Genomic DNA, 14,378 nt, shown 5'->3' with positions numbered 1-14,378 from the left:
GCCCTCAGGTACAATGCACTAACAACAAAGGACTTGCCAGTTGATGCTCGTCACCATTGGAGACACCGGCTTAGCTTCCAGGGTGAGACAAATAAAACGACCTTTTCTACTTCGTAGATAGTCTTCCATCACATGCAAACTGATCTATTGGCTCAAGACTGGCTTTGCCAAATATTAACATATAGCAGTGATGAACTCTAAGAACTCAGTTTGGATAGATCCTTCGCCGTTTTGCAACTGACTCAATATCGATCAACTTTTATTTTCATCTTGACTATCTTTTAAAATACAGGATTCCTTTCCTTGCTTTATTCCGGTAACGTCGTCATCCGTGACATTTCCACGGCCTGGGGCTGCGTCTTGGTCGACTTGCCGATGAGATGGCCCGACTCCCTCTCTTCATAAGATGGAGGGGCATCTTGATCTTGCGGCAAAGACGAGTGTGTATCGTCTACCGATGGCACGCCTGCGTACTGGGGCGAGGGCTCAGCCACTGGATCCATACGGTAGTAAGCTCGAAGGACCAGCATGAGCACTACGAAATGGACGAAGCTGGATGAATGTTAGATGACGGTCTTTCATAGAGTTGATATACTTTCCTATACACAATGGCCCCAACCCAAGATGAGGAAACCATTCCGCACTGAACGAAATCTGGCCCAAGGTAATGGCATGCAAGAAGCTTCCGAGGTTTAATAACGGGGGCGTATAAGCTCTGGAACCCGAGACAGACTGCCCATCCAACCACCTCGATTACCAGAAATGGTAGAACGACGTAGAACACAAATTTTGTTAGTCGGATGCCGCTTGCATAGTTCATTGTCTGCTTTGCCTTCTTTACCCGGTCTAGGAAGATGAGGGCGAACAAGATGTGGAAGAACAGGCCAAATGCCGCCTTGGAATCTCTTAGTCAATACCGACTTTATGAATGGGAGCAAATTAGTTAGGAATCTTACCAGGCCAATCTCAAGAGCTTGAATCTGTACACCTGGAGGGGGAAAATCGATCTTTGCCCCCTGGACAACATCCCGTGGGTCAGCAGTTTCGGCGCCAGTCACGGCATGATAGTGATGACCGTCATGCCAATGTCGAAAAAGATGAGAATTGAAAAGATGGTCATGATCTTGCGCGAGACCCAGACCATAGGTCGGGTATCGACGTGAGTATATTCCGACATTTTGACGCAATTGAGTGTCAAAGAGATTTAGACATGATCTTGCCAAACAGACATTCTCTCTCATTTTATCAGCTGTTGCAAGCTGAACGGCATTTTCAGACTCCAGTGAGGCTGAATTCCCTGTCGAGCACATGTTTCAACGACGATGTTCTGTTGGCCAGCTGAACTTCGAGGCCGCAAGAAAACAACCCGCTTACGTGCATTGGTGAGCTGAAGCTGCCTTGCCAAGACGTCTGTGTCCAATGGGATCGCGTGCCAAGAGTGTTGGGCGGGAGTTGAGCGGCGGGATTCTGCGATGTCGGAAGATTGCGCTACGGGAAAGAGGAATAAATGGTAAAATGCTATTAAGATGGGATGAATTGGGCCATGCATATTGATTCATTCTATTGCGATAGTAGTTAGGATCTAAAAATAGTTCCCCTTATGGTGTTGCTGGTGGGTGTCTGATTGGGTAGGACGTCAACTCCGAAAAGCGGGATTGGTGTTGCCGATGGATCGGAAAAGTTCCCCGCCGCTTGATCGAGAAGCTGATAGTAGATGCGCTGATAAACAATTAAAATGTCCCTTGTTGCATTGATATACGTTTTCATACTCGACTTCATGCTATGCTGGACTGATGGAATGGCCGACATTGCCATTGGGCTGATGTTGCGTAATGGCCCCGAGTTGCCCTGGATAAATCCACAACCAGAGAAGAACTCGAGTTCGTAAGGCCAGGATAGAACATCTTGTCTTCACTATAGAAAAGCCCATATCGATAGGTATGAAGCCTTAAAACTTAATCGTGTGTTACCGACTTCTTGTTGATATGCATCCACCTCGCCAGCTGTTCTTTGTCATTAATGACCTGTCTTTCAAATCAGCGATGTGGCAGTACTACGGAGCAATTCCCCTGTAATCATGTTATCTTATCCAGAGAGCCCAACTCGTGACATCGTATTTATCATGGGTGGTATAAAGTACAGGTCATTTCCAGTGGTTGGCCTCCTTCAATATGCCTCGACTTCACGATAAAGATCTTTGCTATCGTCAAGACAAAAAGCCACTGCCCCAGCACATTCACTAAACTCAGCCTTTTGCCTAACATGTCCTAGCAGCTTTGCTAGATGCCTCTGTTAGGCGTTGGCCGTTGCAACCGTTATTCCCGACCACGACAACCGAAATGTCCTTATCGTAAAGAACCACTTTTCTTTTGTGGGCTTCAAATGAGTAATTTAGCCGAGTCGGCTTATGTTTTCCGATCCATGGTGAAGAATTTGAAGCATCAGGCAAATGTAACCTGTTTCTCCACTCCGAAATAGGAGCCTGAATGTAAATACTGATGAGCATCCTTCGTTCTTCTGTTCACAGAAATATTGCAAGGTGATCTTTGTAAAGCCTCATACCTTGTGAATCATGGCTCGCTCAACCCCCCACATCGGATCTCCCAGCCCGATACCGGCGGCGATACCGTTAGTTCCCAACCGCCCCAACGTCTGTGAAGAATCGCATCATCTCGACTAACGTCAATCATCATAGGGCTGAAACGGCACGTGTCCAGAACTTGAGTGCGATGGAGGCACAAGATCTTGAGAGAATTGGAACGAGGAGAACTCACCAATCGTCCATCGTCCTGCCAGAACCTCCAGATGGCGGTCTACGGGCATGGACGCAAGTTGCCATGGGCTGGATTGTCATCTTCACAACATGGGGCTATGTCAACTCTTTTGGAAGTTTTCAATCCTACTACACATCGGTGCTACCTCAATCATCCTTTGATATTTCGTGGATTGGCTCCTTGCAAGTCTGGTTAACGTTCTTCGGGAGTGCCTTTTCTGGCCGACTCCTCGATGCTGGGCTCTTTGTCCCAACTTTTCTCATTGGCTCTACGATGCAACTTCTTGGAATCTTTCTAATGAGCGTCTCGACAAAGTACTGGCAGTTGATGCTTACCCAGGGTATTCTGACTGGCTTTGGAGGAGGCATCATCTTTGCCCCGTCACTTGCCTTGGTCGCCACATATTTTGACAAACACCGAGGCATCGCAATAGGACTTGTGACCACTGGAAACTCTCTTGGTGGTCTTGTATATCCACTTGTCGTCCGAGAGCTGCTTCCAATACTCAAAATGCCTTGGACAGCTAGAGTGCTTGGCTTCATCAACTTGACCGGATTTTGCTTTGTGGCTGTCTTTATGCGTCCAAGACTTCCTCCACGCAAGTCTGGACCAGTCATCGACTGGGACGCCTTTAAAGACAAGCTCTACATCTCTTATGTGGCAGGCCTGTTCTTTTTCGTCTTGCCTGTCTACTACACCTTCTATTATGTGAGTGGCATACCTCCATATGCCCCAAGACCAAAAGTGACTGTGCTGACTAGACTGTAGCTCGCTTCGTATGGCCGAGATGCCCTGGGTCTCTCGTACTCTGATGCTTCGCTCCTCACTACCTTGATCAACGGTGCAGGTCTACCCGCGCGAGTTCTGGTGCCCATCATCGCTGACCGCATTGGGCCACTCAACACGATAGCCCCAGCTGGATTTTGCGTGGCTGTTGTTGCCTTTTCTTGGCTGGCAGTACACAACGTGGCAGGCATTTGGGTTTTCACGACCTTTTACGGCCTTGCGTCTGGTGCGTTCCAAAGTCTCATGCCGACTGGAGTCGCAAGTATCACAAAGAGGCTGGATGCCATGGGCACACGAATCGGCATGTGTTTTAGCATCATCTCGTTTGCCGGATTGACCGGTCCTCCTATTGGTGGCCGTATTCAGTCTGCAACCAAGGACGACTACACTGGTGCGCATATCTGGGCCGCTCTCTGCAGTTCAGTTTGCGTTGGCTTGCTTCTATTGGCTCGAGTACTGAAGGTAGGATGGAAACCGCATGTCAAGTGCTAAGCTTCCGGGGCTGCCTTGGCTGGAGATGAGTGATGAATTTGAGGCAGTTTCTTGCCTTGGGTGCTTGAGTTGGAGAAGTTCACTGGAGGGATCATGAGAGCAAACAGATATACAGGATACTTGCCCGTTACATGGGGTCGGCTCGATGGATGTGACGCACTCAAACGACGTTATGTTAATCTTCACCAGCCATACCTATTTAGTCATAGACACACACTCTAATCTTAGTGATAGCTAATACACATGCCCCAAAGACTGGTTGCACCGGGGTTTATTCCTTCGCCCAGCCTCCCCATCTGACTCGTGGACATCAAGTTATATCCCGCAAGTGTCGACTATCGACAGCGAGATCTGAGGATATCAACGGCAGAATCAAAATTCTTGACATCATGCCATGACAATCACAAGACTTTTCCAGAAAAGAATGATCCAAAGAGGGGTAATAAACGAAGGATCCATTTGGGCAGGCATTCCGGTGTCTTGGCACACCCCATAATCCACGTCCCCCGCCTTGGTATTGCAACCTAGACAGCGACTATCCCAGCTTCTAACATGCCAAACTATTAAGCACCTTCTTTAATCGGTTTAAGCTTATCTGTCGCAGCCGCTGGTTGGCCCGGCATCAGGAGATGGTCTATGTTTCCCGGCGATGAACACCACCTTTTTGGGATGTAGTCCTATCTCTTTATCACTTGATTATGCGCAGATCGGTGGGGATGAGTCTGGAGACGCCTTGGTTTAGAGAAGGTCCAGGCGACGCTCCGGCCGCCGGCCACCGGCCAAGGACACGAGATGGAAGTCTACAGCCGACGAGTCTATAAGAGCTCAGCTTCCTTCAAGATCGTCTATAGAAGAGGGTGTCTAGCACTCACAACTGTCATTCGCATAGACGCAGTCAAGAGACACAATGACGATTCGAGCCACTCTCACCACTGGCCTGCTCTTTGTAGGCTTGGCCACGGCAGCGCACCGCTACGCAGACAACCAGGTCGCTCTCGTCAGAGACACCGATGAGGCCGCCAAGCACTTCCCAGATGTCGAGGGTGTTGAACTTTACTCCCCGCCTTTCACGGACCCCAAGAGTGTTCCAGCAGGATTTGAAAACGGCACAAGTGGCCCAACCGACGATGCCACATTAGGTATGGAGATGTGACTCTACTTCCGGACGTTCCGCTGATCGATCCTAGACTATTTTCTCCAAACTCTTGCTGCCCGCAATGACTGGATGACATACACAAACCCATCTTTCAAGTCCGAAGATGGCCGTTCAATTCCATATGTCTTCCTCTCTACCTCGACGCAACCCAAGACAAACGCCTCTGCGTCCGAGAAGCTCCGCGTCTATCTTCAAGGCGGTGTCCATGGCAACGAGCCAGGTGGTGATCAACTTCTCCTTGCTTTTCTCGGAAAGTTTGATGCCAACTCTACTTGGGCCGAGTCCATCCTGGAGAAGATGGACATTATGATTCTTCCTCGTTATAACCCCGATGGCGTGGCCTACTTCCAACGCTTCCTTGCAACCGGCTTCGACCCCAACAGAGACCACATTAAGCAAGCAAGCTCACAAACCCGAGAAGTCAAGAAGTTGATTTCGGAGTTTAACCCTCACATCGGTGTCGATTCTCACGAGTATAGCGCTAACCGCGCATATGGGACCAAGGATCAGTGGGCTCAGGCTGTGGACGGTCAGATCTCGGCCATGAAGAACTTGAACATTCACAAGGATATTCGGGAGTTGGCTGAGGAGACCTTTGTGCCCAACGTTGCTGCTGCGATGGAAGCTCACGACTTGCGCTGGAGCCCTTACATCACGGGTGTTCTTAAGGAGGAGCCTCTGGTTTTCACCGAGCTCAACACTGAAGCCCGAGCTGGCGATGTTTCTCTTGCCCTGAGCCAAGCCCTTGTCTTTCTCACTGAGACTAGAGGTATCATGCTTGGCGGTCAGCACTTCCAGCGACGAGTCGCAGCTGGGTTGATCATGGTTGAGTCTCTTATCCAGACAGCTGCAGATAATGCGGACAGGGTGTACAAGGTCGTTGAGGGCGCACGCGAGAAGTTTGCAGAGAGTAACGATGATATCGTCATCACCGATGCCCCTCAACCTACCAACAGGACTTGGCAGTTCATTGAGCTCGAGTCTGGAAAGCTCGTGGAACTTCCTGTCCAATTCCTCAGCACCACTCCAGTGCTGGCCAACCTCACTCGTAGCCGACCCGAGGCCTACGTGTTCCCCAGGGCGTGGAAGGATGCCGCGGAAAGACTTCAAATCGCCGGAGTCAAGGTTGATACCCTCAAGGCAGATTTTGTCGGCGAGGTTGAGGCGCTGAACATCACGAGCGCTTCAGTGGGAAATACACTCTATCAAGGTACTGCTTTGACGACCGTCACGACAGAAACGATCCGAAAGGAAATCAGAATGCCTGCAGGAAGCTTCTGGGTCAGCACAAGACAAAAGAACGCAGCACACGCTCTGGTGACGCTGGAACCCGAGGGCATCGACTCGTATGTCACATTCAATATTCTCCCTGTCAACGAGGGAGACGAGTACCCTGTATATAGAGTGATGGCGTAGGTACATAGGCAGTAATACGTCTTGTGGGTTTCAAATGATGCCATGCCAACTAAACCTGATTTGCCCTGCTATTATGCAACCTATTGGCCTGCAGTCTCTTTCTGTGAAATGACTCATGCAAAACGGCCCATAAGCGGAGAATTGACTCATTGGTAATAAAGGCCGAAGAGCCGCGTTAATTCTCAACGCGTTAATATTCGTTATATCCTCGATTTATTCCTCTCGGAGAATTCTCCGACTAGCCAAGAGCCAACAAACACTTGATACTTCATTCAATACTTCTTCAAAGCAACGATAACTCATGGTGGTCGATTTACGGAAAATGCCGCAAAACATCTACGATAACGGCAAATTCTTCGCCGAATACGCCGCCCTCGATCGCTCAGTCAACGGCCTCGGCAGTGCTCCAGAATGGCCAAGAATGCAGTCCTACCTCCCGGATCTCAAAGGACTGAGCGTAATCGATCTCGGATGTGGTTTCGGATGGTTTGCTCGATGGGCTCGCAAGGCCGGAGCCGAGTTTGTCTGCGGAATCGACATCTCGCAAAACATGCTTGACCGAGCGCAAGCCATGACCGACGACCCGAACATCAGATATGAACGAGGCGACATGGACTCTCTGATGCTTCCAGAGAGCTGCGAGAATAGATACGAAGTGGCTTTTAGCTCTCTTACGATCCATTACCTTGCTCACCTAGCAGAGTTTGCCAAACATGTGCATCGGAGCCTGAAACGTGGAGGCTTGTTTGTCTTTTCCGTCGAGCATCCAGTTTACACGGCACCGTCTCATCCAGCCTTCATAACGGACGAGGCCTCGGGACGAGAGTATTGGCCACTGGACAGCTACCATAAGGAGGGCATGCGGTTGACGAAATGGCTCATCGAAGGGGTTGAGAAGCATCATCGCACGGTTGCAACCTATATCAATACCTTTCTACAAGCAGGCTTTGAGCTGACTGGGTTCGACGAGTGGCGCCCAACACCGGAGGAGCTGAAGACGTACCCTTACTCGGGGCATCGGGTATTGCAACGGCCGGTGTATTTGGTGATGGCGGTAAGGAAGAAGTAGGATGGGATAAAAGTATACGACCTCAAGAAGATGTATGTATATGATGTTTTTGTATATAACATGAAAAGAGTCCAATCCAAGGAGACACGCAGCGAGCATACTTGAATCTAAAATATCAAAAAGCCACCATTTAATAAGTCATCAAACATTCCATCACAAGGCCCTGCTTTCATTCCTAGGCCACCTGGGCAACCAGAGCATCAAACTCTTCCTCTGTATGTTCTGGAAAGTCTCGGTAGTCCTCTCCCAAGGTCGTATCTCCGTTGCGGAAACGCTGCATCTTCAAATCCCCTCCAGCCAAACGCTTTGCCTCAAAGAGATCCTCCATGTCAACAAGCGACGGGACAACCGTTGTGCGGAACTCGTATGGGACTCCACTCTCTTTGATGAGAGTGATGCTCGCTTGGAGAACCTTGGGTTTGATTCTCTTGCCGGCAACCGTCTTGTACTTTTCCAGGGCACACTTGATGTCCATTGCAACAAAGTCAACCAGCTTCTCTGAAAAGACCTGGCGTAGTATTTCGGGAGAAGTTCCGTTTGTGTCGAGCTTGATGGTCACTCCCGCCTTCTTAAGGAGTCGCATGAAGGGTATGAGACCCTTGTGGATGGTTGGCTCACCTCCAGAGATGACCAAGCACTTGTGAGAGGTTGAAGTGATGTGTCTAAAGACATCTTGAGCTGTCACGTCGTCACACACACCATTGACAACAGGTCCATTGTGACACCAAGGACAAGCTAGGTTGCAACGCGAGGTAAACATGATAGATGCTTGCATCTTGCCAGGATAGTCACTCAGGGTACTCTTGATGTGTCCAGCCACGGGAATATCATCAATCTCAGCAACCTGGCGTTCAAGTGCCTGCAGCTTCGTCTCCCCTTTTCCAGCTTCCGACAGTGGTGAGTCCGAGATGTACCGGTAGACTTTGCGAGCAGTGAATTCTTCAGCTTTGCCTTTGTTCCAGTCTCTAGTGGGACGGAAGTAGCCGACAATTCGAGAGTAGACGAGACATTCCTCCCCGCAGAGCAAACATTCAGGTTCTTCTCCTGCACGGTAGCCATGTGTCTTGCAGATGCTGAAGGTTGGAGTGAGGGTGATGTAAGGAATGCGGAAGCGCGAGGTCAAGAGTTTGATCAGGTCTCGGGCCAACTTCCACTCCGGCAAGCGTTCACCCAAGAAGGCATGGAAGACAGTTCCGCCCGTATATGAACACTGAAGGTCCTCTTGGTGATCCAAGGCCTCAAAGAGATCCTCGGTAGTGTCAACTGGAAGCATGGTCGAGTTGGTGTAGAAGGTCGGAATCTTTCGGTCCGGGAAGAGGATCTTGTCTTGTCGTGCAAACTTGTAGCATGTACTCTCTGCAGGACTCGCCTCCAAGTTGTAGAGATTGCCCGTCTCGTTCTGGAACTCTTGAAGGCGTTCCTTGATAAAGTCCAAGACTTCAAGAGCAAACGTCTTTTGCTTGGCGATGGTCTCTCCAAACAATGCAACCAAGGCCTCATTCATGCCATTAACTCCAATGGTGCTGAAGTGATTCGTCCAGTAAGATCCAGTCCGGCCCTTTGTCGCAGAGAGGTAGTGAGCTGCGTATGGGTAAAGAGCCGCATTCGAGTCCACGAGTTTCCGCTTGATCTCCAGAGAGTCCTTGGCAACCCTCAAGGTATCTGACAGCTCGGCCAAGAATGTTTCTTTAGAGCCGTTGGATCTGTAGGCGAGATTTGGCAGGTTCACAGTCACTACTCCAATGGAGCCAGTTAAAGGGCTTGCACCGTACTGACCACCAACCCGACAGTGGAGTTTGCTGAGGTCAAGACGAAGTCGGCAGCACATGGATCGAAAGTCTTCAGGGTCCAGGTCGCTGTTGATAAAGTTGGCAAAGTATGGAACGCCGTACTTGGCTGTCATCTCCCAGATGGACTTCCAGCGAGGCGACTCCCAGTCGATACCTTCGCAGATGTTGTAGGTGGGAATGGGGAACGAAAAGATGTTGCCGTTGCCATCGCCTTGCATCATGACCTCGGCAAAGGCTTTGTTGAGCATATCCATCTCTTCCTGAAAGTCATTGTAGACCCATTCTTCATGAAGTTCTCCGCCGATGATCACGGACTGATCGCCAAGCCGGCTTGGGCAGATGAGATCCAGAGAGAGGTTGGTGAAGGGCGCTTGGAATCCGCTTCGAGTTGGCACGTTCAAAGAGTAGACGAAACTCTGCAGGTATTTAAAGACCTCCACATAAGACAAGTTGTCGCTTCGGATAAACGGAGCAAGGTAGGTATCAAAGCTAGAAAGGGCTTGAGCTCCTGCGAGCTCACCTTGGAGAGTGAAGAGGAAATTGACAATCTGGTTGAGAGCCGTGTTCAAATGCTTCGGTGGACGACATTGGATCTTGTTCTCGACACCTCCGAATCCCTGAAGAAGGATATCTTCAATGCTCCATCCTGAGCAATAGGCACTCAAAAATCCCAGATCGTGGATATGGAAACGATTCTCGCTGTCGTACTTGCGAATCTCCTCGGTGTAGATCTTGTCCAACCAGTACTGGGAGATGATGTGGTTGGAGACATACTGCATGAGGCCCTGGTGCGAGTATGTCGAGTTTGAATTCTCGGAAACCTTCCATGTTCCTTTGGCAAGGTACTCGTCAACGAGACTAATGTGGGATGCTGTGGCCGCAGTCATTGTGTGTGTGTTGTTATTAATCCCAAGAGTTGATGGTTCATAAATCGCGTGCTTGGAAGTGCATCGACACGGGATATGCTGGCTTCTCCTCGGGCCTGACAAGGTATTTATTCAGCTGGCAGGCCTTTGTTTACGCATTGTTATACCTAGAACTGCACAAGCTAATCTACCGAGCTCTCGTCCGATTCTGACGGCAAGACTCGGTGGTACAAGGCCGTACCTGGGTGTGGCCCTGGCAATTGGACTGTCATATGTTCCTCGAAACACGCTCTTCGCGCGTTGACCAGGAGATTAACTCGCCTGATGAACCTTGGCTCGTCCGCGAGTCGGACGCGATTCCTCGTGACTCGGGCGTGAATGGCGTGACAAGGCATGAAGAAGCGGTCAAGAATCGTTCAATCTTAATCTTGCCCTGAGTCATTGGAATTGCCTTGTCTGGGGTTGGTCGTTTGATGTCTGATAACGTAGATACCTCGAAAACGCGTCTGTTGATCGTAGATCAGGCACAATGGGAAGGGAACGCGTCCTCACTCGTCAGCTTTGCTATATACGTACCGTATCGATCACAGTGCATTTGTTCCTGAATGATTTTAACCGAGAAGATTTGTCAGACAAGCTCCTGATTTGGCGTGATATTGCCACCAACGCTGAGCCAGGAGTTCATGCTTCTCACACGACGCAATTGGCCGATTGCGCCACTTCCATTTCCGGGGGAATTTGTGAACCTTTTTCCAAGCAGGTGTTTTGGACGCGTTTGGCTGAGGCGTTCCGGATATTGTCAAGGCGGCCTCGGCAATCTACAGGGCAATTCTTGAACCAGATACATCCGTCGGGCACTTCAGGGTAATCAAGGGTATTTACTTGGATTGATTCAAGTTTGAGATGCCAATTAATCTAGATGTTTAACAAGGTTACCAGATCCTGCTGGGGAGTCCTTGCCCAGGACCTCGACCACCGTACACCGGTCTGCCTGCAGTTCTCATCAATTACTACCCCTATCCTTGCAATGGCTCAGATCTTTGCCAAAGGCTTCTTGCTGATTCGCAGTCTCAAAATAGCAACAAGAGCAGTAGCGACCAGAGACACGGAGCCAGCGTAGAACATGGCTGGTCGGTAAGCGTGGAGTCCTTCATCAGCGCCACCATAAGCTTCAAGCAGATAACCTGCAATGGGAGATCCCTGATAATTGATCGTTAGCACCTAATTCGGAGTCACGGGGCGCTCAAAACTCACAAATAGATAGCCTGCAACCCATCCAACAATTATCATGCCCACCGCCGTAGAGACACGAGCAGACCCAAAGACGTTGCCAACAGCCGTAGGCATGCACGAAAAGAAGCCTCCATTCATCAGCCCATTCAACACTGCAAAGACAGCAAGAGGCGCCAAGGTAGTCGAAGCTGGCCATAGAGCAATCATTGTGAGGGAGTTGCCAAGGAAGAACGCCCCAAGCGTGTTCAAAGGTCCAAGAATATCGCAGAGTTGACCGCTCACGATCCGACCGACGGCTGATGAGAAACTGAATCCCGCCAACAATGCTGCACCTGTGCTAGTGCTGAGCCCCATGGATTGAGTGTAAAGTGGGATAAAGAAGGGTGGCACAAGAAGTGGAAAGATGCCAATACCGCCAGCCAAGAATAGGAGAGCAAAGTTGGCCTGTCGGAAGAGAGTCCAGTCGATGAGTCCAGTCGCGTGGATTGGTGTTCTCTCCTTGATCAACCAGGCTGCAGGAAGTCCAGTACCGGCAATGAGAAAGCCAGTAATTCGAAAAGCCCATTCAACACCGTATCGTTCAATCATGTTGTTGGTTGCGACGCTCATAATGGCGCCCCCGAAACCACCTCCGGCCATGACTATTCCATTTGCCAATCCTCTCTTCCGGCGGAAATACTGAGCCGGGGCAACTGAGAAGGACATGAAACATGCGCTCATTCCGAGTCCAAGAGGAACTCCAGGGAGAAAGAACAAGCCGACGAGATGGTCCGTCACAAAGCTTGCGCCAATCTCTGCAAGCGCTATCAGTGTGATGCCCACGAAGCAGAGTTTGCGGGTGCCAAGGGAACGCATCACTCGAGACACAAGCATCCCTATCGATGCCATCAACGCTGGCGATAGAGAGCCGCAAAAGGACAAGGCCAGAGGGGATCCAACTCCTTTCTCCAGGAGCGCGCGCTGGTAGACGCCCCAGACATAGCTGAGGCCTATGGTCCACCAACCGATGACAGCACAGGCGAGGATGATAACCCAGCCGTAGCCTCCATCTGGAACGGTACTGTCAGCGATGCGCGAGGCTTCGAGAGCTGGGTCATCAGAGGCATCTTGTTGAAGCGACCTGGCGTTTTCCGAATGGCGAATTCGGGTTGAGCGGAGACTTGATCTCGTGGAATGAGGTGCCGCTTCTTCATAACCCCCTCCAAGGACCTCCAACTGGACGGCCGTCGTTGTTGACATGGTGTTGTTCAAATGTGGTGTCGGGTTTGCTTCCCGAGGGATGACATCAAGGAATCGGATGAAAAGACGGATTCCTTTGAAAATCAGGAAATATTTCTGTCGAGGAAAGGGCGTGAAGGGACAATGTGCGCGGGAAATTTCTTTCATCGATCCTTTCTGTCAAGCGAAGGGCGCGGTTACATCATCCATCAAGAGGGGCCAGCTACACTGAGCCAGAGCCTGAGGGTGGAATATGAGGATTTCAGATGATTTAAACGAGTTTTACGGGTGAAATAATGTATAAAATATCCCGAGAGTGGTGGATAGGCGACTTATGGCCTCCGCTTCACTTTGGAGGTTATCAAGCACTGTAGGCACCCTAACACCACCTACGGGTAGGTTTCCCGAGTCGAGACGATAAATGATAGGACAGATGCAAGATCGGCTTCGTCATATTACCAATCGAAAAAGCCACGTCAAATCCTGCTATTTTCTACGTCACCTATTGTCGAAATAAATATCCCAGTTTCTCCCCTCAAATTAACCTTTAATCATGCTTCCCTTGTAAGCTTATTTTTCATACAAATACTCCATCACCATTCAACATAGTTTAGGCACCTTAAACATAATTCGTCACAAGCAAAGATGAATACATCCACAATCAGCACATCCTTGAACCACACCTTTCACTATGAGCTCTCGACTCACAGCTACACCGTCAAATGGGGTTCCTTAGGTGACCCAACTTCACCACCACTCATCTTGATCCATGGAACTCCATGGTCATCCCGCCTGTGGGAACCTTTTGCCCTGTCTCTAGCACGCCAGTTCCACGTCTACGTCTTTGATAGACCTGGTTTCGGAGAGTCCCCCGCAGAGCGTAAACTGCCCGGAACAGCCGCTACCTCCAGTCCTGTGGTCGAGTACGACGGCGACCTTGCTCGACAATCCGAAGTTTATGCAGCGCTCTTTAAATCCTGGCAAACCGACTGGGGTAATCAGAAGCCCCATGTCGTCGCTCACGACAATGCGGGCTTGGTCAGCCTGCGGGCATATTTACTCCATGGCTGCCAATACGCAAGTCTCTGTCTGATTGATGTCGTCGCAATTGGTCCATTCGGGAAACCACTGTTCAAAGTTGTCGCCGATGCTCCCCACCACTTCCAGCAGTTGCCCGACATGGCCTTTGATGGCATCCTAGAGAGTTATATCCGCAACGCCGCATTCTCTGAGTTGTCGAAAGAGACCATGCAGAGTCTCAAGGCTCCCTGGTTGAGAGAGGGCGGGAAAGAGGGCTTCATCCGAGAGTTATGTCAAGCAAACTCGAGGACCACGGATGAGGTGGAAGGGAGATATGGGGAGGTCGGAACCAGTATCCCAGTCAAGGTCATCTGGGGAGCTGAAGATAAATGGATCCCAGCGGAAGATGCTCACAGACTGGGAAAGGCCCTCAAAGCGCAAGAGGTTGTAGTCATCGCGGATGCAGGCCACCTGATTATGCTGGATCAAGGTGCTCAGCTTGGAGTAGAGCTGGCGAGATGGCTGTGCACTGTTGGTCAGGCAAAGTAAAGCTTAGAA

General features: G+C 50.1%; 7 protein-coding genes across 7 annotated transcripts; 4 read left to right on the top strand and 3 right to left on the bottom strand.

The window, feature by feature from the left end:
* Positions 1-308: 308 nt before the first annotated feature.
* On the bottom strand, positions 309-1,177 carry NCS54_01366100 (Hypothetical protein; the record flags this gene model as incomplete). Its single annotated transcript, XM_053158840.1, has 4 exons — positions 309-552; positions 606-895; positions 957-1,016; positions 1,076-1,177. The coding sequence occupies 4 exons, from the start codon at positions 1,175-1,177 to the stop codon at positions 309-311; spliced, it is 696 nt and encodes a 231-aa protein (XP_053014815.1).
* Positions 1,178-2,572: 1,395 nt separating this feature from the next.
* Positions 2,573-4,052, top strand: NCS54_01366000 (MFS domain-containing protein; the record flags this gene model as incomplete). The annotated part of the gene is made up of 3 exons (XM_053158839.1): positions 2,573-2,628; positions 2,696-3,482; positions 3,543-4,052. 3 exons carry the CDS (start codon positions 2,573-2,575, stop codon positions 4,050-4,052), a joined length of 1,353 nt encoding a protein of 450 aa, XP_053014814.1.
* Positions 4,053-4,959: 907 nt separating this feature from the next.
* On the top strand, positions 4,960-6,624 carry NCS54_01365900 (Peptidase-M14 domain-containing protein; the record flags this gene model as incomplete). The annotated part of the gene is made up of 2 exons (XM_053158838.1): positions 4,960-5,191; positions 5,240-6,624. 2 exons carry the CDS (start codon positions 4,960-4,962, stop codon positions 6,622-6,624), a joined length of 1,617 nt encoding a protein of 538 aa, XP_053014813.1.
* Positions 6,625-6,925: 301 nt separating this feature from the next.
* Positions 6,926-7,693, top strand: NCS54_01365800 (Methyltransf-11 domain-containing protein; the record flags this gene model as incomplete). Its single annotated transcript, XM_053158837.1, has 1 exon — positions 6,926-7,693. One exon carries the CDS (start codon positions 6,926-6,928, stop codon positions 7,691-7,693), a length of 768 nt encoding a protein of 255 aa, XP_053014812.1.
* A 175-nt stretch (positions 7,694-7,868) lies between these two features.
* NCS54_01365700 (Hypothetical protein) lies at positions 7,869-10,370 on the bottom strand (the record flags this gene model as incomplete). The annotated part of the gene is made up of 1 exon (XM_053158836.1): positions 7,869-10,370. The coding sequence occupies one exon, from the start codon at positions 10,368-10,370 to the stop codon at positions 7,869-7,871; it is 2,502 nt and encodes an 833-aa protein (XP_053014811.1).
* A 1,011-nt stretch (positions 10,371-11,381) lies between these two features.
* On the bottom strand, positions 11,382-12,821 carry NCS54_01365600 (MFS domain-containing protein; the record flags this gene model as incomplete). Its single annotated transcript, XM_053158835.1, has 2 exons — positions 11,382-11,549; positions 11,604-12,821. 2 exons carry the CDS (start codon positions 12,819-12,821, stop codon positions 11,382-11,384), a joined length of 1,386 nt encoding a protein of 461 aa, XP_053014810.1.
* A 624-nt stretch (positions 12,822-13,445) lies between these two features.
* On the top strand, positions 13,446-14,369 carry NCS54_01365500 (AB hydrolase-1 domain-containing protein; the record flags this gene model as incomplete). Its single annotated transcript, XM_053158834.1, has 1 exon — positions 13,446-14,369. One exon carries the CDS (start codon positions 13,446-13,448, stop codon positions 14,367-14,369), a length of 924 nt encoding a protein of 307 aa, XP_053014809.1.
* Positions 14,370-14,378: the final 9 nt, after the last annotated feature.

Source organism: Fusarium falciforme, chromosome 11 (assembly GCF_026873545.1).
Source record: "Fusarium falciforme chromosome 11, complete sequence".
In the NCBI taxonomy this organism is placed as follows: Eukaryota; Fungi; Ascomycota; class Sordariomycetes; order Hypocreales; family Nectriaceae; genus Fusarium; species Fusarium falciforme.
Note: the sequence above shows the minus strand (reverse complement) of the source record. Positions and strands in the feature narration are given on the sequence as shown.